This window comes from Rasamsonia byssochlamydoides, assembly GCF_041956645.1.
Source record: "Rasamsonia byssochlamydoides strain NRRL 3658 unplaced genomic scaffold VTN77scaffold_20, whole genome shotgun sequence".
In the NCBI taxonomy this organism is placed as follows: Eukaryota; Fungi; Ascomycota; class Eurotiomycetes; order Eurotiales; family Trichocomaceae; genus Rasamsonia; species Rasamsonia byssochlamydoides.
The window spans coordinates 54,171-77,069 of record NW_027192403.1 but is presented as its reverse complement, the minus strand read 5'-3'; the positions used below and the strand labels follow the sequence as shown (position 1 = coordinate 77,069).

The 22,899-nt window shown below is 49.2% G+C and overlaps 7 protein-coding genes and 3 non-coding genes across 10 annotated transcripts; 8 read left to right on the top strand and 2 right to left on the bottom strand.

Annotated features, from left to right (window-relative positions):
• Positions 1–613: 613 nt before the first annotated feature.
• On the bottom strand, positions 614–1,789 carry VTN77DRAFT_2904 (uncharacterized protein; the record flags this gene model as incomplete). Its single annotated transcript, XM_069418795.1, has 1 exon — positions 614–1,789. The coding sequence occupies one exon, from the start codon at positions 1,787–1,789 to the stop codon at positions 614–616; it is 1,176 nt and encodes a 391-aa protein (XP_069278962.1).
• A 1,138-nt stretch (positions 1,790–2,927) lies between these two features.
• Positions 2,928–4,439, bottom strand: VTN77DRAFT_2903 (uncharacterized protein; the record flags this gene model as incomplete). The annotated part of the gene is made up of 2 exons (XM_069418794.1): positions 2,928–4,246; positions 4,418–4,439. The coding sequence occupies 2 exons, from the start codon at positions 4,437–4,439 to the stop codon at positions 2,928–2,930; spliced, it is 1,341 nt and encodes a 446-aa protein (XP_069278961.1).
• Positions 4,440–5,759: 1,320 nt separating this feature from the next.
• VTN77DRAFT_2902 (uncharacterized protein) lies at positions 5,760–6,715 on the top strand (the record flags this gene model as incomplete). Its single annotated transcript, XM_069418793.1, has 2 exons — positions 5,760–6,014; positions 6,077–6,715. 2 exons carry the CDS (start codon positions 5,760–5,762, stop codon positions 6,713–6,715), a joined length of 894 nt encoding a protein of 297 aa, XP_069278960.1.
• A 905-nt stretch (positions 6,716–7,620) lies between these two features.
• On the top strand, positions 7,621–8,775 carry VTN77DRAFT_2901 (uncharacterized protein; the record flags this gene model as incomplete). The annotated part of the gene is made up of 2 exons (XM_069418792.1): positions 7,621–8,153; positions 8,214–8,775. The coding sequence occupies 2 exons, from the start codon at positions 7,621–7,623 to the stop codon at positions 8,773–8,775; spliced, it is 1,095 nt and encodes a 364-aa protein (XP_069278959.1).
• Positions 8,776–11,040: 2,265 nt separating this feature from the next.
• Positions 11,041–11,126, top strand: VTN77DRAFT_t52. Its single transcript has one exon. It is a non-coding gene; the product is annotated as a tRNA-Tyr (tRNA).
• A 1,323-nt stretch (positions 11,127–12,449) lies between these two features.
• VTN77DRAFT_2900 (uncharacterized protein) lies at positions 12,450–13,775 on the top strand (the record flags this gene model as incomplete). The annotated part of the gene is made up of 3 exons (XM_069418791.1): positions 12,450–12,563; positions 12,614–13,381; positions 13,431–13,775. The coding sequence occupies 3 exons, from the start codon at positions 12,450–12,452 to the stop codon at positions 13,773–13,775; spliced, it is 1,227 nt and encodes a 408-aa protein (XP_069278958.1).
• A 1,532-nt stretch (positions 13,776–15,307) lies between these two features.
• VTN77DRAFT_2899 (uncharacterized protein) lies at positions 15,308–16,090 on the top strand (the record flags this gene model as incomplete). Its single annotated transcript, XM_069418788.1, has 1 exon — positions 15,308–16,090. One exon carries the CDS (start codon positions 15,308–15,310, stop codon positions 16,088–16,090), a length of 783 nt encoding a protein of 260 aa, XP_069278957.1.
• A 1,264-nt stretch (positions 16,091–17,354) lies between these two features.
• On the top strand, positions 17,355–18,575 carry VTN77DRAFT_2898 (uncharacterized protein; the record flags this gene model as incomplete). Its single annotated transcript, XM_069418787.1, has 1 exon — positions 17,355–18,575. One exon carries the CDS (start codon positions 17,355–17,357, stop codon positions 18,573–18,575), a length of 1,221 nt encoding a protein of 406 aa, XP_069278956.1.
• Positions 18,576–20,638: 2,063 nt separating this feature from the next.
• Positions 20,639–20,725, top strand: VTN77DRAFT_t53. Its single transcript has one exon. It is a non-coding gene; the product is annotated as a tRNA-Tyr (tRNA).
• Positions 20,726–21,252: 527 nt separating this feature from the next.
• On the top strand, positions 21,253–21,341 carry VTN77DRAFT_t54. The gene has a single exon. It is a non-coding gene; the product is annotated as a tRNA-Tyr (tRNA).
• Positions 21,342–22,899: the final 1,558 nt, after the last annotated feature.

The following is a 22,899-nucleotide window of genomic DNA, read 5'->3' as shown; positions in this document are numbered from 1 at the left end:
CAAAGCAGGAAAAGAAAGGACAGACAACAAGGCACCTAGGTAGTACAATCGTCTCGATCGAGCCCGTTCGGATTTGACCGCTGCGGGGAGTTGAATTCAATGCCGAGAACTCCTTTCCCTTGGACGTCGATCTTCAAGCAGCCCAGACAGTACTAAGTGATCACGGCTCTCTGTGGGCCATAGATAGAGAACCAAAAATAGGTAGTTAAAATGGTAGACAGCAATAAGAGAGCTCAATTACATGAGCCAGTGAGTGGTGACAAGGACGGATGATGTGCCTTGGTCGCTCCACGGCGGGATGACGTAAAGAGGACCGAGATCAACGGTTAGAACGAGCTTAATTTATTTATGCAATTGGTACCAACGTATGTACATGTACATGCTTTAAGTGAATATGGCAAGAGAAGAAGTGTAACACATGCCAGCGTGTTTGGTATCGAATGATCATAATCATTTATCTACTATTCATTGGAAGTCTATCGAAGATGCATCATTCATCACACGAAACCTAACCAAACAAAACGCCGAATCTATGCCAATTCACCAATGCATCAGTAGTACACCAGTATACAACAACAACTTCAACGCCAGAACCAATGAGATGCTAGGATCATCAATGTTTTTCTGCCCAAGCAACCCATCTTCTCACACATTCATCCACACGTCGTAGCGCGTCCTTGGTCGCCTCGAATTCGAACCACTCGCGATGTTCTTTCCCACACTCCGCACACGGTCCCAGGCCCTTGAGTCTGTGGTCTCCCAGTTCAATGTGGATCAGCCTTTCCACCCGATGGACGTGGGGAACCTTTCTTCCGGGTTCCTGCGAGCTGTGACCTGGTGATGGAGAAGAGGAAGAAGAAGGAGAATAGGGGTAATAACGGATGAGCGTCAAATTGTAAGAGCATTGTCTTGTCCATTCATTCATGCGACGGTGGACATTGCTCGTGCGGCCGATCTTCAACCGAATCGTCCCTGGACTGGATCCAGAACCCCGTGTTCCAGCATAATGAGTCTGCGCGGCGCGGAGAGCGTCGCTCGTCCGGCGGCTTTGACCGTTTTTATTCGGAGAGGGAAGGAGATCAGAGGCAATATCGGCTGGTGGAGGTCCCGTGGAGTTCGTAGACGGGGTAACCCAAAAGATGTAAATATAGCCATCTTCGTCGGCCTCTGAGATAGGTTTGGCTAATTCAGTGAGCAAGAGAGCTGTCGTCTGAGGAGGCAGATGGGGCGGGATCCACGCCAGAAGTGGCTGAGTTTGTGATGGCTGAGGAGATGAAGCATGCCCTTTCTCTGGCGTAGTTGCAACCGGTTTTGAAGCCGGGAGGTCGTCATCGTCCAGAGTTCGGAAACAACAGAATATGGACTTGGTCTTTCCCGCATGGCTTGTCTGTGCTCTCGACTTGGAATTCCCAGTCCTGCCATTCTTGTGATCATCCTGACGAGACTTTTCCTTCCCCTGTCGTTCATTCAGGTCCAACACCCCCAAGCGTTCGACCAAGGTGTCGATACTCGTCCTGTTCTGTATCGGTCGATTCCCCGCCCGTCCTTTCTCTTGAGCCTTGCCAGCAAACTGCTCTGCTTGGTCCTGATGCTGCCAGCAATATAAAGCAGCTGCATCCGTACCTGCTGCTGCATCTCCCTTACCCGTCTTGGAAGGGGTAGGTTGGGTAGACGCTGCCACTGGGCGACGACATGGGCGGCCGTTGGTCGTGACACCCCGACATGTCGCCGGATCTCGGGACTCGGATTGAGCACGAATCGACTCGGGAGTATTGCCAATAAATGGCATTACAGGTGTCCTCTGGGGGTGGTCTCAAAAGAAAGGGTGCTTTGCGAAGAGCAGAGGAAGGAAGGAAACGCAGCGGATAAATATGTCTTCGGTGAGTCTGGCTCTATTTTTGGGCGTTAGACGTAGAAACGGAAAAAGAAAACTAGAAACCGAGAATCCAAACTAGAAGACCAAAAATAGCTGGAGGGATTTGAAGAACATAATAAATACCTAATGACACCAAAGGACTGCCTGACATCAGCCAAAAGGTGCAGGCAAAATCCAATTTAGCCCTGCAAAGCGACTTCCATTTTCCGTTGACAAAAGATGCGACACCCACGTAGATGTACATTTCCTCCGGACGAGTCACTGAGCTCCAGGTTCCACCTCGCAGTGAACGACAAGCCACAATCAGTCCAGTGATAGCTCCATTGCACAGCCAACTCAGAGGAAACAAGCGGTCTCTTTGTGTCTTCCCGTGGGGTGAGGCGAAGCTAAGACAAGCTTGTTGGCTGCGTGGGATTGGTAGGCACCTGATTCATGCATCCATTGTATTGTATTGTACCTTGCACCGCCACGGATCCGATGACCATTGGCAGAGGGAAATGCAAGGTGGTTGGGCAATGAATAAACAGCTCAACTGTAATGGAGTTCTGCCCAATCAGATTGCTACAAGCGACACGCCAGGTGTTGCATCCGCATGGCTACCTTACCTATATACATAGCTACCTAAAGTATACTCGTACTCCGTGCTGGACTGTCATATCTTCAATTTGATTGATATTTCTATCTAGGCTAATCCTGTAGACACTCAAAATTGTAATCGACTTGAAGACACGTCGTAGCCATTCTGCTGCAAGATCCACCGCACAGCGACAAACAACATCTTCAGTCAGATTTCAGGAATATACATGTCAATATATATACAGTAGATGCCATGCCATCCTCAACACTGGGAAAGGGCAATCTGATATGCTCAACTTTTTGGTATCTCAATCTCTGATGAAAATTGAAAATAGATGAAAATTAACGCCTTCAATCCCATCGAGTATGGAATTCCACATGGTCTGGTATCACGCCTCGGATAATTATGTCCGTTAATTCACGTAAAAGAAGAACAAAAAGAAAACCAACCTCCAATGTACATATCTATAGTTCATCAGCCAACGAGACTGAGGCAATCATCAATTACTGACTCCAGGTCGCCGATTCGTGATTTGAGACCCTTGTTCTCCTCCTTGAGAACGCCCACCACGCTCCATGCCTCGGACGCACGCACGCCATGACAGTTGGAGCATTTGGACGCTCCACCAAGCGTGCTGCTGAGACCTTTGATGACTCGGTCATAGGCTGATAGGCGTGGCTGGGGTTGTGGTGCGGGTGCCGGCGCCTTAGGAGCCGGCTGAGATGTTGTGGTGATGGGTGGTAATGTAGCTTCAGGCGACGTAGAGCAAGCGGGCGTTGAAAAAGTGGATAGTGGTGATCCCGGATATTCAATCCGTCGAGAGAAGACGCTCTCCGCCGGACTCTCATCACCAGACTCAAAGCCGGAGTCGCTGGTCAAAGTCGAGCTGCTGGATCGCTTTACATGTCGTCTGGGTGTGTCTACGATATCACTGAAGCTGTCATTGTTCCGAGAGGGCGCCAGAACCACGCTGCGCTTTAGAGCCTCTTCGGCCTCACGTCGAGCCTGCCTTTCCTTCTCAAGCTCATCGGTGAGAGCCTTGTTGGCTTTCTCCTTCTCGACGACCTTCTCAGCCATGCCATCGAGCTGCATCTTGACATGTTGCACGCGCGTTCGGGCTTCTGCCAGTTCTTCTTGCAGCGCTGTCTTCTCGGCCATGACCTCATGTAGCGCGAAGGTTCGTTGTTTGTACGCTGCTTGCAGGCGTCGGAGGATCTTCTCTGCATTGGCCTGAAGGGCCTCGAAGGCCTCTTGGCTGTACTCCTTGCCCGACCCCGCAGGAAACAAGGCTCCCGGAATATCTAAATTCAGGAACTCATCGTCGGCTGGCTCGGGAAGCGCTGGCTTGGGCGGCTCTTGCGGTTTGGAACTCCACCAAGGGAAACGGCTCAGGGCGGACGGGGCAGTCATCCTTTTCTGAAAACGGCTGGTGGTGGACTGGGTTGAGAGCGTTGAGATTATTGAAGCGTTGTCAGGTTGTGTGTTCGTCATGGTAGCTTCTGGAGCGGAATCCATCGCCGACGGGCGTTCTTTGGTGGGAGAAGACGACCCTCCCAATGTGGAGGACTCAGATCTTCCTTGGAACCAATCTGGCAGAAACTTTCCACTAGTATCGAACTTCCTTCTTGTATATCTCTCGTATAGGTTCTGCTGTGTCCTGTCTTCCTCGGTAGAATCGCCCAGAGCTGAGGATCCAGCAGATGGAAGAGTACAGGACGAAGAATGAGGTGGAATGATCTCGGTGTTCGCCCGCCGATGATTGGAAGGACGGATGTGGTCACTCTCTGTTGGTTCTAACAGACATTTAGTGCTATGTGTTGTCAATGCAGGAGGGGGGGCAACAATCGAATCGCGAGAATCATGGTATGACTGGCATGAAGTTGAATCATGCACCGAACGAACCGTCAGGCCGATGGGAAAGGAATTGAAACTGTGCAGGGTGAGGGTATTGACAGGTGGTGTACCTTGTCCCAAATCTCCAGGCATTGAGGGTAAGATGAAATGAGCCAAGCTTCCAGGAATGCGGGAGAGGTTGTAGCGTTCGTGTTTTCTCAGCTGGTCTGTACGCTGAGAAGAGAGCTGTAGCCTCACACTGGGCTGAGTGACAACGTGCCAGTGTCCAGGAATGTGGATCCTCAGCTACAGCTGCTCAACGGCTGTGGGATGCCGAGTTGTACCGGACTATGCGGGTCTTAAGGAGAGAATCAAAAGGATAGATGGGAATCCTGAGCTCTCAGGCAGGCCCTGGAAGCTTGATGAGCCTGGGGCAAGCCTGTATCCTCGACAACGTGTCAACGCCCCGATCGAAGAGAGTTGTCGAGATTGGAGATAAGGGGCAGTGGACGGGGATGATGGGCTCGCCCGGAGCGATCGTCGTTTCGAGCGGGAAATGGGCCTCCAATTCGGGCAATGGTGCCAGAGCTGGTGCGCAACGCACGTGCCGGCGTGATAAGAAGCAATTAGAAGGGAGTGTGAAACAAGTATTATTGCAGCAAGTTGGGAGACGAGTGTACGCACAGAATGTAGCACAGAGAGCACGGAGTACGGGGTAAAGAGAGGCCTGAAAATCCAGGAGAGGGTTGAGGAATGCCAGACGCGAAAATCGTTGCCAAATGTTTCGCTCAACTTGGAACTATCGCGAGGTTGGGAAACACGCGGTCCTCAAAAATGCGGTGGCTGAAGCTCCACTAATAGCCATGCCTCGACTCATCCCGCACTATAGGTTGCGGGATATAATAGCTGGTAATAAGTTCTTGAATAACTTGTGGGAATAAGCAATAGCAAGCATAATAATATTCAAGATAGGACTCAGAGTCCCTGCATGATGCAGCTTGTAGCACAATGCGGCAGTGCATGGCAGGTACACGAGATTGCTGTCGTGCATTCTGCAGACTCTCCAACTGGCAGTACGGAGTATAATAATAATACTCCGATCAGTAAGAATATTATTGATGACATACCAGAGGTATTCTTCAACTCCTTACAGGTGCTGCACAACGGTGCTGATGTAGAGATGTGGATGGCCAATAGAATGGCTTGTTTCAACAGGCGTTCAAGGTCGCTACCATGGATATGACTGCGCGACCTATGACCCCAGGTCCTATCACTCCCTTCATAAGTAACTTGTTCCTGGGATTTCTCCAATGAGAGAGTCCAGTATGTCCGTTAATACCTCCCTACATTGAACGTAGGATTATACGTGGACCACGGGCCCGGATCTTTCAGTCTTGGCGCTGCGAGCACGGAGTGCTGCAGTGTGCATACGCGTCCAGTTTTGCTCCGCGACAGCTGGAAATCCATACCACCATGGCGCCAATTCAGGGCTTAGAGAGTCTCTCTAATGCCCTTGCCACTCCCTCGCAGCTGTCCAGCTCCTCTTCCTCCCTGGACGGCGTCCCCCCAGACCTGGAGGCGTCTATTCGCTTTGCGGGCGCCCTCCTGACCCAAGCTGCTGGCGTGCTTCTGCGATTGCCCCAAGATGTGATCGCCCAGGCCATTGTGATTTTCACTCGATTTTGGATCGGTCCAGAAGGCGGAAGTCTTGCAATCTACTCCGCTAAGGTGAGATTCCGCAGAGATGAAGCAGTTCTAGAGAAAGAAATCTGATCGAGACCCGTCTTTAGGATGTGTCCGCAGCGGCTCTGTACCTGACAGCAAAGCTCTCGTTCCATCCCACATCCCCTCGCTCGGTTCTGACTGTCTACACATTTCTACTTTCCAAGGATGCCTCTCCGCTCTGGTTCGTCAATCCCAACGGAATCGCCGAGAAGCCCGCGCCGGAGACGTACTACCTCTCCGAGGGTAGCTACCAGTCTGAGCGACTGGTGCTTCTTAGGATAGAGTCGGTTATTCTGCGCACCCTGAGCTTCAATACACACGTTGCCATTCCCCATACGATTGCTCTCACATACCTCCAGACCATGAATGCGACAACCCCGGCGCTTGCCAAGCGTGTTTTTGAGCACCTCAACGCGTCTCTGCTGTCACCTCAGCTTCTCTATGTGACCCACCAGCCCAATGCCCTGGCGGTGGGTGCGATCTACCTCGCCGCACGGGAGGTCGGTGTGAAGTTGGTCGATGGCGAGTGGTGGGAGGTCTTTGACGTGGACCGCGAAGAGCTTGGCTTTTTGGTGGTCGCCATGAAAAGTACGGATGATTTTGCGAAGGTGGAGAAAGAAAAGTGGGCAGGCAGGCCCATACCACTGACTGTCGACGAAGTGGAAGCAGAAATTCAGAAAAGGAAGATGCAGGAAGGAGAGTGAGAAGGACGGCGTTAAGGATGGGCAGTGATTTGCTACTGGATCGACTGCAATCAGCTGAGCTCAAACAGTCTAGCAGAACCAGACGACTAGAACTGCAGGCTCTGGGAGGTTGTCGTCATTCCTGGGGCAGTGCGGAAGGCAGCACATGGGGGATGGGAGCTTGGCCAGGACGAATACTGTCATACGGTCAGACTTGCTTGCACCCAGTCTGCAGCTGAGTCGGAGGCTGCGTCTTTACTCAGTCGAGTCTTTGCACATTGCAGAGCGTTCCCGTCGAGGTATATTGACGGAGCACATCCGATCTATCTATCCTGCGGATCCTGTTTCAGAAACAATGGTTACGACGCTGATGGGATAGAGGAATTTCCTCGTAACATGCTCAATCTGGACAGTGTACAGTACAACTGGATGCTGCATGGGCGATGGAAAGTTGTAACTATTGTGTGAGGTGAACCGTTCATTTCAACGGACATATTAAACCTACGAGCTCGAAATGCCAGTTAACGTGACATGAGATATTCCCCGCTTACTGTATAACATGGACTCATCAGGTGAGGGGATCATGTGACCGCTCTGACACGTGCCTGCGCCACGAGGCGCCCGGCGGCGGCACCTGATCTCCGCATTGGTCATAGCCGTAATTTGTAAATTACCGTACCGTCGATACTCACCTCCCCGCCGTCCTGTTACTTAGCATCTGCCTCGAGTCAAGGCAGAAGCACATGCGGTGTGACCAGAGATAGTCAGTTAGATTATCTCTGCCCTCTTCTGCTTTCTGAATCTTCTCTTCTAACTATCACCTGTCGCAAAAATCCGGATTTGACTCTACATCAGGTTCATTGCTATTATCTGTATCTAGGACTCACATTACATAGAGGACCCCGCATCGAGAGCTCCCACCCGCGATGTCGAAGAACATCATCCATCAGACTTGGTCGACGTGGCGGGACTGGATTACTCCCGTCTCTCACACCTCGACGTTTCGTTCCACAGGGAAGATCACTCCGGAAGAGTTTGTCCAGGCCGGTGATTACCTCGTCTACAAGTTTCCGTCCTGGTCCTGGGCGGATGCCTCGACCCCAGCACAGCGAGTCCCCTACCTGCCTCCGGGCAAGCAGTACTTGGTGACGCGGGGCGTCCCATGCCACCGTCGGTTGAACGACAACTTTGCCGGCGATCTGCAGGATGTCATTGTGCAGGATATGCTTCGGGGCGGGAGCGGCGGAGGTGGCGACGAGGATGACGGGTGGTTGCAAACGGGAGGAGGGAGAGAGTTTGCTGACAGCCAAGAAGCCAAGCTGAAGGACGTTCGGACGGTCGATGAGGCCGGGAATATCGGCGAGCGGGAAGAAGAGGAGGACGAGATCCCAGACATGGAGGACGAGGATGACGACGAGGAGGCCATCATCCGGGAGCCGGCGGGGAAAGGCACCACAGCGTGAGTAGCCTGGTATATATTTCGAAAATTTCTGAAGTCGTTGTTGACTTGGTCCTCTAGGCCTTTGCGAACCTACAACCTCTACATCACTTACGCCAACTACTACCGCACGCCACGGTTGTATCTGTCGGGCTATCAGAATGGAGAACCGCTTCCTCCGCATCTGATGATGGAAGATATTGTGGGGGATTACAAGGACAAGACAGTGACATTGGAAGATTTCCCGTGGTTCGACACCAGCGTGCCTATGGCGACCGTTCATCCGTGCCAGCACGCTTCGGTGATGAAGACCCTCCTCGACCGTGCCGATGCCGCGCTCAAGCTGCGCCGACAAAAGCTCAAGCAAGCGCAGTCTGTTGAAGAAGCCACGAAAGTGAAAGCGGAGAGTGGACTCGAAGGGCTGGTGGACGATACCAAGAAACTGTCTCTCTCCGACAAGCGCGGGGCCAGCACCGCAGCTGCAGCTGGCGACGAGTGGGAGGTGTTGCAGCATGAGGCGAACCTGGAGGAGGACGACGATCAGCAGTCAGCGATCCGAGTGGACCAGTATCTGGTCGTATTTTTGAAGTTCATCGCGAGCGTGACACCGGGTATAGAGCATGATTTTACGATGGGCGTATAGGATCTTTCGTTGCATGACCTTAGTCACCTTACTACATATATCTAATTCTGTTGTCTGTTTCTTTCTTACATGAATGAGATGGATGCGTTTCACGGGTATATTCTATCTTCCTTGTCTAAGGGTCAGCACCAGCAGTATTTGGCTAGGTTTGGCGATAACCATGGGGCTTAACGTCATGACTGCGGTACTTAGGTAGGCAGCAACACTGCCTAATGTTGGCTATGACGCTCTTGCCCTTTTTCTTTTTCCCTTTTTTACTTGTTCTCCTGTTAGAATGTAATCCATCAGCGACCCTGTAACAGCCCTGCTTATTCTTCTCTATTTTCCTTTACGATTAATAAAAAAAGTATAGAGAGAAACTCAAGAGACCAGATCCATCTACTCTCAAGAACAATCTCAACAAGCCTGATATTCCAGTGCATACGTGTCCAACCATGCTAGAAGAACTCTTCGACCTCCTCCGCTGCTACCCAGCATCGCACCACATCCGCGGCTGGAAAAATGTCTTCGCAAGTGACTCAGCAGGCAAAAAACAAAAGACCTGGATCAAGGACTACGAGGAGGAAGAACAGGAAGGGATTGCCATCCTGCAGCGTCGCATCTTTGTCGAGGAGGAGTTGAGGGGCTGCGAGGAAGGAGAGGCTGCAACGGGAGCAGTATCAGCAGGATAATTATCAGCAGCAGAAGCAGCAAGATGAAGACGATATCATCTGCGATGACACCGAGGACTATGACGATGACGATTGCTGTGAAAACTGGGAGAAGGAATTATCCGCCCTAAACCAGAGATACTTCCTGCACCAGCAGGCGCTGCACGATCTCCTCAAGGCCAAGCCACAGGGTGCGCACATCCGCGACTGGGCAGTAAATCGCCGACGCCACCTGAAGGGCTGGCGGTGGACGAGCATGAGCTGCCTGCTACAGAAACGCGCTCTGGAGGAGAGAGAGCTCTGCGCCGTCCGCGGCGGATGCTGTGGTCGAGAATGCGGCTGCTGCGACAGGTCGTTGGCGAGGTATCATGTGTATAAGAGAACGCGGTGGTATCATCATTACTCCTTCTTTCATCTTCTGGTTCTTCCTCGTCTTCTGCCTCATCTGGGCCAAGAAGAAGAAGGAAGACGGGCACGAAAGAGCTCTACGGGCATTGCACAATCGACTGCTCCTGCTGTGCTCGCTTCCGGGGCTTTCACAGACCTGATCCAGCGCTGGTGTAAGCGTGTGAGGAGGAGAAGAAAGCGCGGAAGAAGAAGCGAATGAAAGAGCAGAAGGATGAGGAGGAGAGCAAGGCGCAGAAGAAAAAGAAAGGGGGGTGCAGGAAGTAAATCCTAAGAGACGACAGTGAAAAAAAAAAACGCAAGCAGAACGTTGGAGGTTGGGAGGGTGGGAAGCAGAATAAAGTGAAATGAGATGAAGTAAAGGCAAAAAGGGGAAGATGAAGAGGGAAGACGCGAAGGAAGTGGAGAGAGAGTTTTACCGCCATATAAAGATGATGCAATTGTGATCGTGGTCATAATCTTTTCAATCATTGATTGCTACAAAGAAAAAAATGGAGAGGGATGCCGCCTCGAGATTGATATACCATATCATACTATTGCCGTGAGAATAGATAAATAGATAGATGGATGGATATATTCAACTAATAGCTTCGTATCTATGCTATTACGTGCTAGGTACAGTACCCGCTGGCTAACTTCTAAGTATGTATGTCCCTAAATAAATAATGAAGTATTGAAAATTGCTCTTCCTGTTTATATAAATTGGGATGCAATACAGATATCTCACGTAGCCTACGAATATAATAGTACAGTACCAAGACCATATATATATATATATATATATATATAAACCCCGATCAGAGATTGAAATTGAAATCGAGAGCGAAATCAGAGAGGGAGAAAGCGTAAAATTAAAATTGAATTAAATAAATCGAATCAAATCCTTGCGTGACATGAACAGAAACAGGATTGGGCTTGATCCATGGTCTGTATACCAGCCATCCTTTCTTTTCATTCGAGAAGTAGTAGCAATACGAAGAGAAGAAGGCTTGTATGTAGGACGAATTATACGATACAAAATGACATGACGTGCAGTTACTGTATACAAGTGCTGGATACTATAGTGTCCTATGAAACTACGTAGGTATGTCTTTCGTGTCTATATCAAACTGCCCCTTACTGCGTGGGCCTTTATATTAATGTAATGCCGAGTCTCCTGACAATAGACTGGTTAATAAGTCGCAGGTCCTCCCTCAGGCAGTCAACCCAGCCGCTGGTAGTCTAGTTGGTTATGGCGTTCGGCTGTAATAGTTTATTGTGACCGAAATGTCACCGGTTCGAATCCGGTCCAGCGGAGGAGGTGATGTCTTTTTTTCCCTCGTTTTTTTTTCCTCCTCGAGGATTCACCGCGAAAAAAAGGACCTCACGAGATTGACATTTCTCATCAGCAAGATAGTTGTCGACTGGTTCAATAATAAGGATAGTGGAGTTATCCCGCAAGAAGGTTCAGGAGCTATTGTTTTTTTTTTATCATGGGCTTTTTCCCCAGAGCGAATAACCGATTGAGTTTTGATCTTTAAGAAGGGTTTTGTATCAATCATTCAAATGATTCAGGGCTTTGCAAAATGAGACAGACTCATTTAAAAAAGTATTCGTAAGTTAGGAGAAATGAAAGACTCTATATATCCTGCGTCGAGTACGTTATGTTTCAAACGAAGTCCAACTCGAAAGCGATTGTTGAGGAGTTTAATTAATATAATTCTGGACGAATTACGACAAATACCCTATTTTTATGTACTTATTTGAAGCAAAATGTCAATATAAATAAAATATGCCGAACCCGTCCAGACAAACAAGGTGTTCTTGATTATGGTTATTTTTGGAGACTGCATAATTGTTACTGAAGATTTACAGCTCAGTACAATTGCCTAAATTGTGGTAATGCAGCAGTTTCTTCTTTCTTTCTTTCTTTCTTTCTAATTCAATTCGGAATCATCTTGGAGGAACAGAACAGAAAGCATACAAGATAGGAATGAGGGAAGGATTTTCCTGGTGACTGTTTTAAAATAAAATAAATCAGCACTACAAGCAAAATGAGTCTTTTGTGTTTGTTTACTCGCAAAATTAAAAGTGCTATATATACAAGGTAGGAAAAAAGCAGATGGGGAATGTGCGAATTCTAGAAGTCTTTGCAGGTTTTTTTTTTTGATCAATTTGGGAGATTATAATTGAGAATAAGACACTCAACATTATTCTTTGCCAATATACTCTGAATAATCTATACCGATATCGTCCATAAATAGTGGTCTCGTGGGGCAGTTAAGCTCATTAGTGGCGGTTCAGGAACGGCGGGACTCAGCCAGTCAGCGCCAAGCCTGCGTCAGCTTCTCCGTACTAGTTGCATCAAATAAGGACAGGTGTCAGTAGCTACTCCGCGGAGTCTTGGATGATCTGTCTGTACGGAGTGTCGTCCTGTACAGATCAATATTAGCAGGCGATGAACCACTTCATCGCACATTATCGTCCTTAAGCGGTGTCACTGGATGACTTGCTGATTGGAGGCTGTGCATGGATCGGCTGCGACCGCATCTCTCCGCATCCTCGAGCTCGTCGAAGCTCCACCAACAACACTCCCTCCAAGGGCCACCGCGACTGGCCTCGATCAATCAATAATCAATCATGGCAGAGTCATTGACTGATGTCTGCCTTCACTGTGTGGAGCTGATCCGCAATGTCCCCGTTTCCATCCTGCTTGTCTCTCTCGTCGCGACCTTCGTCGGGTTCATTGCGCTGGTACGATGCGCGTCGTTGAAGTCGATTGCCACTGCTAACACAACATTCAGGTGTATGCGTTCCTCTTCGCGGTTGCGCCCGAACCTCGAAAGCCCTTTCCCGAAGAAAAGACTTACCGAACATTGACCGATGATGGCGCCGTTACCGAACCTCGACGACTACCGTGTTGGCAGGATGCCTGGGAATCACAGAGAAAACGTGGTCTGAAGCAAGGCGCCGGTCTTGAGCCGGAAAAGCCCGAGCTGTTCATGTCGGTGGTGGTACCGGCTTACAATGAGGAGGAGCGTCTCGCGGGCATGCTGGAGGAGGCCGTCAACTTCCTCGAACGCAACTACGGGACAGGCCAGTCGGAGAAGAAGAGTAATAATGTACGACAACGAAAAGTCAATGGGAAAGCCAATGGACACGCTACCACTTCTGCGCCATCCAAAGGCTGGGAGATTCTCATCGTATCGGATGGGTCTACGGACAAGACGGAGGAGACGGCGTTCGCGTTTGCGCGAGAACACCAGCTTTCGTCACACCCCAAGGGCCACGTCGGTCCTTGGACGCCAGAGGCCCGCGAAGGCATCAATATTCCTCCTGGTAGCATCCGGGTCGTCTCGCTGACGAAGAACCGTGGCAAGGGCGGTGCCGTCACCCACGGCATGCGACACGTCCGGGGCCAGTATGTGGTCTTTGCTGACGCCGACGGGGCGAGCAAGTTTGATGATCTGGCAAAGCTGGTCACAGCCTGTCAGGCGGCTGAGGATTCGGAGAAGCGTGCTGTTGCGGTCGGTTCGAGGGCCCACATGGTTGGCAGCGAAGCTGTCGTCAAGGTATGATTCCGTCTACGTTTCGTCTTGGGTCTATCACTAACAGACGCAGCGCTCGAAACTACGCAATTTCCTGATGCACTCGTTCCATCTGATCCTGTGGTTGCTGACGCCCCCGGCGACGGCCAAAATCAAAGACACGCAGTGCGGGTTCAAGCTGTTTTCCCGCGCATCGCTGCCGTACATCATCCCGTATATGCATTCCGAGGGCTGGATCTTCGACGTGGAGATGCTGATGCTGGCCGAATTCGCAGGGATCCCCGTGGTGGAGGTCCCTGTCGACTGGCGGGAGATCAAGGGCAGCAAGCTGAATGTCCTCTGGGACAGCATCGGCATGGCTTGGGGGCTGGCGGTGCTTCGATTGTCGTGGGGGTTGGGTGTGTATCGAAGGACATAACAGTTGCCCAGTCACCCTTGTCTGTCCTTGTTTGTTTTCATCATTTATAGATATTGTCTGCTGGCGTTTGGGCTTGGGATTGTTTAGGTACAGTATATAGTACATATTACGGTATCGATCTATCTGTCGTGTGTCATTGAAGAAATGATGAAATAGATCTTGCATCTTGTACAGAAACATTGAACAACAGTCTTTTTTACCATCTAGATTCCACATGACGGTGATGACCATTTTTCAAAAAGACTAAGGTCACAATTCGTGTCTGTTCGTCAAGTTGGCCACTGCATTAAAGTAGCAGAGGTTCACCCACTCTCTTGAGCAATCCGACACGTCCTTGCCACTCGACTGGGCCAATCGGTCTATAATACCCAGAGTAGAAAGTAGTAGTACTATACTAAGCCACGATAGATAGACAGATCAGATACCTAGATAGTTTCACTTTCATGCCAATTCACATAGATAATACATAAATAAGCCAAATTTATAGGCTAGAATAACCAGTAGAGATTTCTTCAGTTGATAAGATCAGTCGGTGTAGTAATTATTAATGTAAGTGGGTACCGACGCATGCATGCTGTACATATATCGGGATCATGGATGGGGCCAGGGGCCAGGGGCGGAGGATTCCCACCCAGGCTGCAGCACAGGTACAGAGTACGGAGTACTAGGATCGTATAAACCTGGATTGATTCTTTTTAGAACGAAATGAGACAGAGACAATTCAAGGCTCGTGATATATCCCTGGATAGGCATCGGGCAATATGTACTCCGTAGGATAGGATCATGATCGATCGGGCCATGTTGCCGGGCCACGGGCAGTTCTGATTAATATATTAATATTAATCTTCAGCTAGAAGCACTTCCTGGTGTCATGGCGTCCTGAAACCACTCTCTTTCTTAGCCGAATAATCTGCAACAACCGTACACTCTCGGACCGATCAGCCACCCGACTCAGACCACGCATCCGAACGGCTGGACCCGATGGTCCCGTCCCGGCATTGTCCGAGGTATCCATTGGCATGGCATGGCATGTCGAACCCGGTCCTGGACAGGCGTATGATCTATCCTATACGTAAAGCTTAGAAACACATGCCCCAACTAACTCTTTTTGTAATTTTTTTTGAAACAGGATGGGCTGGCCCGTCAGGTACTACATACATACATACTCTGTACTCTATACGGTAGTTAAGATTTAGATCCCTGACTCATTGACAGTGTCATCGACGGTGACAGTGTCAGGAGATCCTGGTGCTGGCCTGATACTTCAGCAAGAGTAATGATTTAATCAGACTGTTCCTACCTTTTTGTGTTTTTCTTTGTCGTGTTGTTCTCTTTTGTTTGGGTTGGGTTTAGAAAGGGTTGGTTGCAGGTCAATTTGTTCATCAATTCAGTTAAATTCATCATCCATCATTCGTCGTCATTGCTCCTTTCTCACCTGTTCATCTACCTACCGGAGCATCTTCCTGACGTATCTTCTCCGTCTGTCGTTTCTCCTCTAATCAACTCCTCTCCTGTCCCTTTCTTCCCTCAAGATGTGGCAGATGCTGGATTCCGAACCGGTTATCCAGCCCAGCGGCTACTCCAGCAGCAACAGCAGCAAGTGCAGCGAGAGAAGCAACAACAGCGATAAAGGCTCCGGTCTCCTGCGCCTGCCTACCGAACTGCGTCTCAAGATCTACGAATACGTGCTCGAGACCCCCAACGACTACCTGGACCGTCCCCTGGTCGTGCTCGACGATCGTGGCAGCGACTTCACCTCGCGCGGCCGATTTCGCGCCCTGCGCATGAATCCCAGCTGGGTGGGCGGCGAGGATGGCCGGTCTCGCAAGCTGCTCTCCGTCAATCGCCAGATCCACGACGAGGCCGAAGACTTCCTGTATTCGCACTTCACTTTCTTCTTCCTCCACTCGTTCAATCTCGAGCGCGCGGGCGACTTCCTCGACACGCTGAGCGAGACGGCGCGCAGCCGCATCCGCAACGTCGGCTTCGAGGTCTTCTTCTTCGTGCATAACCAGTCGGGGGTGCCCAAGCGGACCCTGAAGCTGTACGAGCAGGTGGGCAAGATGATGCTGGAGCGGCTGCCACGGTGGAAATCCGTCATCTTCTACCTGGACCCGCGGTTCCTTTTCCCTACGCCGCAGGTGGGCGGCAAGGAGCTCGCTGCGCGGGGCGTCTTCTACCTGGCGACCATCTTCGGCAAGATGGGCAAGGAAGTGCAGTTCTATCCGGTCCAGCCTGTCCACAAGCACATTATCGAAGAGGCGGAGCGTCAAGTGCGACGGGGAAGTCGTTCCCAGGATCGGCCATCACTGTAGCGTGTCACTTGCCAGCGTTGTGAATCGGTTACGCGTGCTGACACGTTGCCTTTTTCAGGCTATTCCGTGCGGATAACGACAACAAATGTTCTGGCCTGGACACGATTAGCATGAGCGTGCATGGGGGACAACTAAAGCAACACAAACCACAAACTGATAACGAGAGAACAGTGCATATGGTTGGGCATGGCGCATAGGTGGATTCAGGTGGATTCAGGTGGATTCAGGTGGATTCAGGTGGATTCAGGCGGATTAATCAGGAATCTTCTCTTTTTTTCTGTGGGAACCATTCTACACATTGGCGGCATGGCGCAACGGATCTTCAGGGGCATTTATGTTTGTAGCTTGCGATGCTAATGACCATAGACATAATGCTAATGATCCTGATGTGAGATAGAAACTAATCAGAGGTTAATATCTGAGGTCCAGAGTAGCTCCTGGTGCAATGCACTAAATTAAATCCAATCCACTTTGGTCTGCGAACTACGTCATGCGGGGTGCATCAAGAAGGTATCTCCAAGGTGACCACTGACGGCATCCCGTGACTGGCCAGCCCGTCTTTCTTTACAGCCATTATCTCTTTATTATTCTCTCTTTACTGTCCTTTCTTATCTCTTCTAGTCTGTATTTTCCCTAGTCAGCCTGTCATCTTCACCGTCTGCTTCCTGTCCACTGACGTATGACGGCCCGTTCCTGGAGCTCCCCGCCTGCACTGATTGGCAGTCTTCCCCGCGGGGAGAAACTACGCCGTCAAGGGTCAACTGCGCGTCGAAGATTTAGGTAATTCATTTAAATTCCTGCTCTTTCTCGTTCGTTCATCCTCTGTCTTACTTTCCCTTTCCACTGCTGAGCCTACGCGTGGCTGCTCGCCGAGCTGCCTTCGAGGACCAGTGTTCTGCCTGCTGCACGCACCTCCGGACAGACCGCGATCGATCGATCCCTGTCTCCCAGGCAGCCAGCCCGGTGAATTATCTTTCTTACTGCGAACTGCACACTGCATAGTGAGGCATAACCTCGGGTCGTACGTGGTTCCTGTAGCCGGCTGAGGGCGAGAGAGCGGGGCCTCGCTGCTAGCACGGCATCCGGTCTGATTATTGAATATTCCTGCCCGACTACTGTAAGTGAAGAGGAACGACTGCCCTCGTCGTTGGAACGAGGACTAAGGAAAAGAAAGTGACAACTCAGCTGTCATTCCTCATCCGCAACGAAACCACGATACCCATCTTCAAACTGTGGAGCATCATTCCATCTACGAGTGAACAAAATGAAGCCATCATTATCTTCTTCAAAACAGCCCAGCAAATCAACGTCTTACAAAGAGGTGCGGTTTTCGCAGGCTACTCCTCGTCGCGCGCAATCGGTTGCTACCAGTAATCCACTATTGGATCCCGGCTATACTGCTACACATGCAGCCACCAGAACGCCCGAGGTTAGCAGCTACTATGAATTCGCCGCCTATATCGAACACTCGCACTCGCTACTGGAACGCCAGCGGGCCAATTTCGAACGCGAACGGGCTGCCTTTGCAGAGGAACGCAAATTATGGGACATGGAGAGAGCGCTGTTGAAGTCCAGAATCGCCGAGCTGGAATCGAGAAAGGACAACTCCAATGGTACTTCAAAGCCGGCCCACTTCCGGACGGACTTTACGTTCAATTCCTCTCAACGAAACGGTTGGAGCAACAGTAACGGCCAGAACGGCCACCACGTCTGGGAAGGTTCCAGTCCAGGTTCGGTGCGGCCGACGCGCGTGTTTCCCGACGAGAACAAGAAAAGCGATCTCCACATCTCTCCCGTCGAGGAAAACGGCTTCGGACTCCCGCCGTCGCTAGATGCCGCTCTCTCCCCGCAATCGCGACCCGTCGACCGGTCGGAGTCCAGCGTGCCGGTTCCCATCGAGAAGGTCGACAGTGAGCTAGACGGCATCACTCTGAAGTCGACGGCGCTGCCTGCTGAGGTGGCAGCCAAAGCCATGACTCCGCCGGCCAACTCTCCGCCCAAGTCCACGTCAGAAGGGAGGACGCCGATGAAGCTGAAGCTCTCCGATCTGGGACCGCCGGATGAGAACCTGACGCGGGATGCAGGACACACGCCCATGGCGATTCTGGGCACCGAAACCGAAGCCAGCTATCAGTCTCCAACGGAAGACATCGCGGAGGAGGAGAAACCTCTCGCACCGGCGACGACCAAGCAGCAGCCTGTGGAGAACTCTGATTCCTACTTTCCGGTCGACTTAGAGGACGACCCAGCGTTGAAGGGGCCCCTCTCGTTGCAAAACGACGCCAAGGCGGACAGCAGCTTTCTCTCCGAGCTGGACCAGAAACTTCTCGACGAGGCGAAGAAGGCTGCAGGACCTGCCGCTGCAAAAGCGGACGGGCATGATGATGACGACGATGACGACGACGAGCCGGATCCCGAGCTGAAGCTGAAGAATTCGACCAACTTTGGTACCGCTTTTGGTGTGTCGCAATGCGGGAATGTCTAGCTTCTGCTGTCTAGCTCTGGTTTCAGTGTGTCTGCAGTTTTGATAATCATGTTTGAGTATCTACTGTAAAAGCAGGATTTTTCTTTCTTTCTTTCTTTCTTTCTTTCTTTCTTTTTTCCAGCGTGACTTGATCTCTGCATTGCTGTATGATGTCAAATACGGGATGAATCTGTGAATCTGTTCAGAATATAATGTTGTATAAGTTGAATACCAAAATTTCTTTCTGATGCCTGTATGAGTGTTCTGACTGTCTGTATTTTGTATGTACTGTACTAACGGAAAGGAGTGTTTGCTTGTGCATCTCGGGAAGACACTGTCTGAAACACTCTGTTGCACTCCTTACTGTGAAAATAAACAAAGCTTGCATATTATGATATTGAGCCGTGTGACTGGTTATGTAACTATTGATTTATGAGAGTTATTTCTTTTTCTTTTCTCTTTCCCCTGCATAATGAGCCTCCATCTGCATATCCATCCCTTGCATTAGACTTTCGAGAATCTGCATCTGCATCTCCAAACGTCAATCCGATCAATTCTCAAACTACTTACTGAAAACATCCCGCTCGATCGACAAAGCTATTGAATTGAAAATGACGAAATCGATGAAGGCTGGGGGCTGATTTCTTCTCTACATATCTGATTCCTCACACCATCTGGAGTTTCCGCTCATGCCTATCACATGATCTACCTGCGGAGGAGACAATCGATCGTCTTTCGCACTGTACGTACACTCCTCCATGGCGCATCTCGACATCACGATCGTCTATCTGCGTCTTCTGCCTTGCATTTCAACCACAGCTATGGTGTATCATGCAGATGATGGTTCCGACGGTCAGCTAGACAGCTGAGATTGATCCCCCTTTTCTTTCGAGATGACGAGTCGACTCGACACTTCGCAGCAACAACGACAGCAACGACATAAAAGGGGCAAGAATCACTCCTTCAGATGAGTTCTTCATCAACCAGCAGACACTTACTTGGCAACCTTTGGTATTGAGACAATCCAACTTATTATCCATCCATCCTTCCTTCCTTTGCTTTGGATTGGCGTTTCTCTGACCTGATCTGACCATACTATACCATTTTTGACTTTCCTGATCTATACTTTTGCTTACTTGAATCCTGTTAATAAACGACAAAAATGAAGTTCAACTGGACCCGTTCTGCGCTCGCTGCGCTCCTCTTCATCAGCGGTCAGATGGCCGTTCTGGCTGTTCCTGTTCCCCAAGGAAGAGCACCAGCACCAGGGGTACTACAGGATCACACGCAAGGCCAGGTTACAAATGGCGGGGAGCTGCTGGGTGATCCGGTGTCATTGGTATGTTGTATCCTTTCTTCACTACTTCTGCTTATTTATTATTAAGCAAACCTCTGCCAATATCTTTTTCCATTCTCTACTGTACAGGGCAACAACGACCTCTTCGAAGGCGGTAGTATGCCGCAACTCAGCGGCCTCAGCACCGCCCCCGGCGATCTAGACCAGGTTCTTCCGTCTGGCAACAGTGCTGTTAGCAGTCAAGGAGGACACAGTCGCTTTTGCGACTCGGGACTATGATTATCACGAGAATCATCACGACAACCAGAAGACTCCTCGCGCTGCACAAGCTGATCTCCCTGTTACAGTGGGAGGCAACAACGCCGGAGATCTATTAGGAGGTCTGTTAGGAGGCTGCTCTAGCCAGCAGAACTGTGCTGGCGCCCTGCCACAGCCATTTCAGACCTTGACAAGCCGGCAGCTCTCGCCTGAGCAGTTGAGTGGGGTAGCCAACACAGTGACGTCTCAAGTGGGGGTGTAAGAGCAGTCTCAGCTCATCTTAGCATTCATTCCCCTTCACTTTAGTCGACTATGTGCCTGAGAGCTTAAACAGCTGTCCTACACATAAAACTAAATAGGTAAGTCAGCAAAAAAAACCCTCTTGTGCTTTTTGAAAATGTCTGGACCTGACTAATAATAGTAACAGCTCTTTGGGTACGGAGTATTTTCCTTTTTTTTGACCAAAAGTTGGGACTACGCAAGACAATCGGAAGAAAAATCTTTAGTAGCAGGTCATCAACCAATCAAGCCGCTGGTAGTCTAGTTGGTTATGGCGTTCGGCTGTAATAGTTTCATTGTGACCGAAATGTCACCGGTTCGAATCCGGTCCAGCGGAGGAGATTGTCATCTTTTTTCCTTTCTTTATACTTCTCTCTTTTTTTTTTACTCCTGACCCACACGTACGTATTTTCGTTCCTATTTTAAATCCCATGACTCTTACCCCTAACAGACAAAAAGACATACTCCGTATTTGGCTTATCTACCTGAATCTTAGTTACTTCCAAGAGCGGTATAGGCTTCCCGCAGGGCACCTAGGAACGTCAAATTTCTTCGTCCTAGTAATTGACCCTATCCAGAGTAAAGAGCCCGCGAAGCCCTGTAGAGCCTTATAAGGCTTTATTAATACGTCTTATGACTTTATAATGCTTTTAAAGTATACCTTAATAGGGGCTTCATCATAGCCGGTTTTTTCATTATAAAAGGAGTGTAGCCAAGAAATTAGTTCTTTCGGATTAGTAATACAGGCTTATACATAGTTATGCTCATTTATATTGTGACCGCACTAGTAGTGCTATCCGCAAAAAGCAGCAAGTTGACTTTCTCTTGATTTGCGCGCTCGATTGATAGAGTGTAGCAATGTAACCGCTGGTAGTCTAGTTGGTTATGGCGTTCGGCTGTAATGGGTTTCTTCTGTTACCGAAATGTCACCGGTTCGAATCCGGTCCAGCGGAGGGAAAAGTTGTCCTTGTTTTTTTTTGAATTTTTTTCCGAAACTACATCTGCTCTGCCATTTGATCAGGTCGAATTTTTTTCTCTTCGGTCCTCTCTGTAATATATATACAGTTCCTGTATAACTAGATAATCTCATCTACTAGAAGAAGCAACCTCCCCTCGTTTGTCAAGAGAGTAATTTCGTGGAGAGCCTAGATCTGGTACCAGCATGGCTTGCAATATTGATAGATATCATTTATTATATACTGCCATGTGGAATCACCGTTTGTTCGCCGGAAACAAATTTTAAAAAAATAATAAAAATAAAAGAAAAATCCTTCAATGTAGAACATCTCACTCGTTCGATGAGAACGGAAGAGCTTCTGAGCGTATGATTTTTTTTCTTTTTGATATTTTCTACTTTTCAATATTCACTCACAACAAAAAAGAAAAAAAAAGAATAACTTAATCTAGATATAAATTACGCAGCAGTTAAAGAAAAAAACATTTAGTTTAACTGGACGAGAATCTTCAGACTAATACTGCAGATAGCCTGGAGACAGGCACAGGAAATGGCAAGAGTGGGAAGGACTAGAGAAATCAAGTTTGTTTACCACTATTTGATAGACCTTTTTTTTTTACCTCGATTTACTGTACATACATATATTCATGCCTTTCTCGCTTTCGGCTTTCCCTTTGTCGCGCTTTTTTGAGCTCGTTAGTATTCAATAGTAATGAAAGATGACAACATACTACGTATACTTTCCTTTTCTTAATTCTTACCCTTTTGTATATTGTCTATTGATGATACTCAATACTATACAATATCTGCATCTCTGCTTTTAATGTTACACAAGTGCATCACTAGCCTCTCAACTAATGTTTAGGGCTTTATATTAGCAGAGGTTTATCTATTCAGCGCCGACTGAAAGAAAAATGAAGACTCCTGGTATACTATACACCAATATATCGGAAATCCTTACTGTCATGGCTATTTACTTGTTTTCAATCAGGTCATACTACGAACGGCTTCTGAAAAGGAAGGATCTTAGGGGTTCCTTCCTCAACGAGGTGCGACCCCACCATCCCCCACACAGATAGTATTTGCTGCAGAAAAGATGAGGCGACGATGTGCAGTTTATTTTCTAATACGCTGCTTTTCTTGCCTTACTATCGTCATGATGCCGTTCAGTTCAACTGACTCTCAAGTCGTCAAACTCGGGAGATTCCAGCATCTACCATACAGTGGTTGAACAAATCAGAGCCTATGCCCATGTGCTGCATGAATACGGCAGCAAGCATGGGACATCCACCTCAAGTCGCGCCCTGACCAGGTGAAATGAAAATTGGTCTGGATATCCTGGCATATTTACTGCCTTTGGTAGGTCAAAATTCTTCCTCTCTCAATCAGAACCGTTGTGACAGTGAATTGAGGTGCATCGGCGTTCTCATCACACGGCATCCATGCATCCAAAACAAGGCGCTTGAGATAGATCATTTCCTTCCAATGCATCATTCTCCTTGCATATTGCTTTTTTCACCGCCTCACTCAGGTCGTTCGACATCCGATTTCAGGAG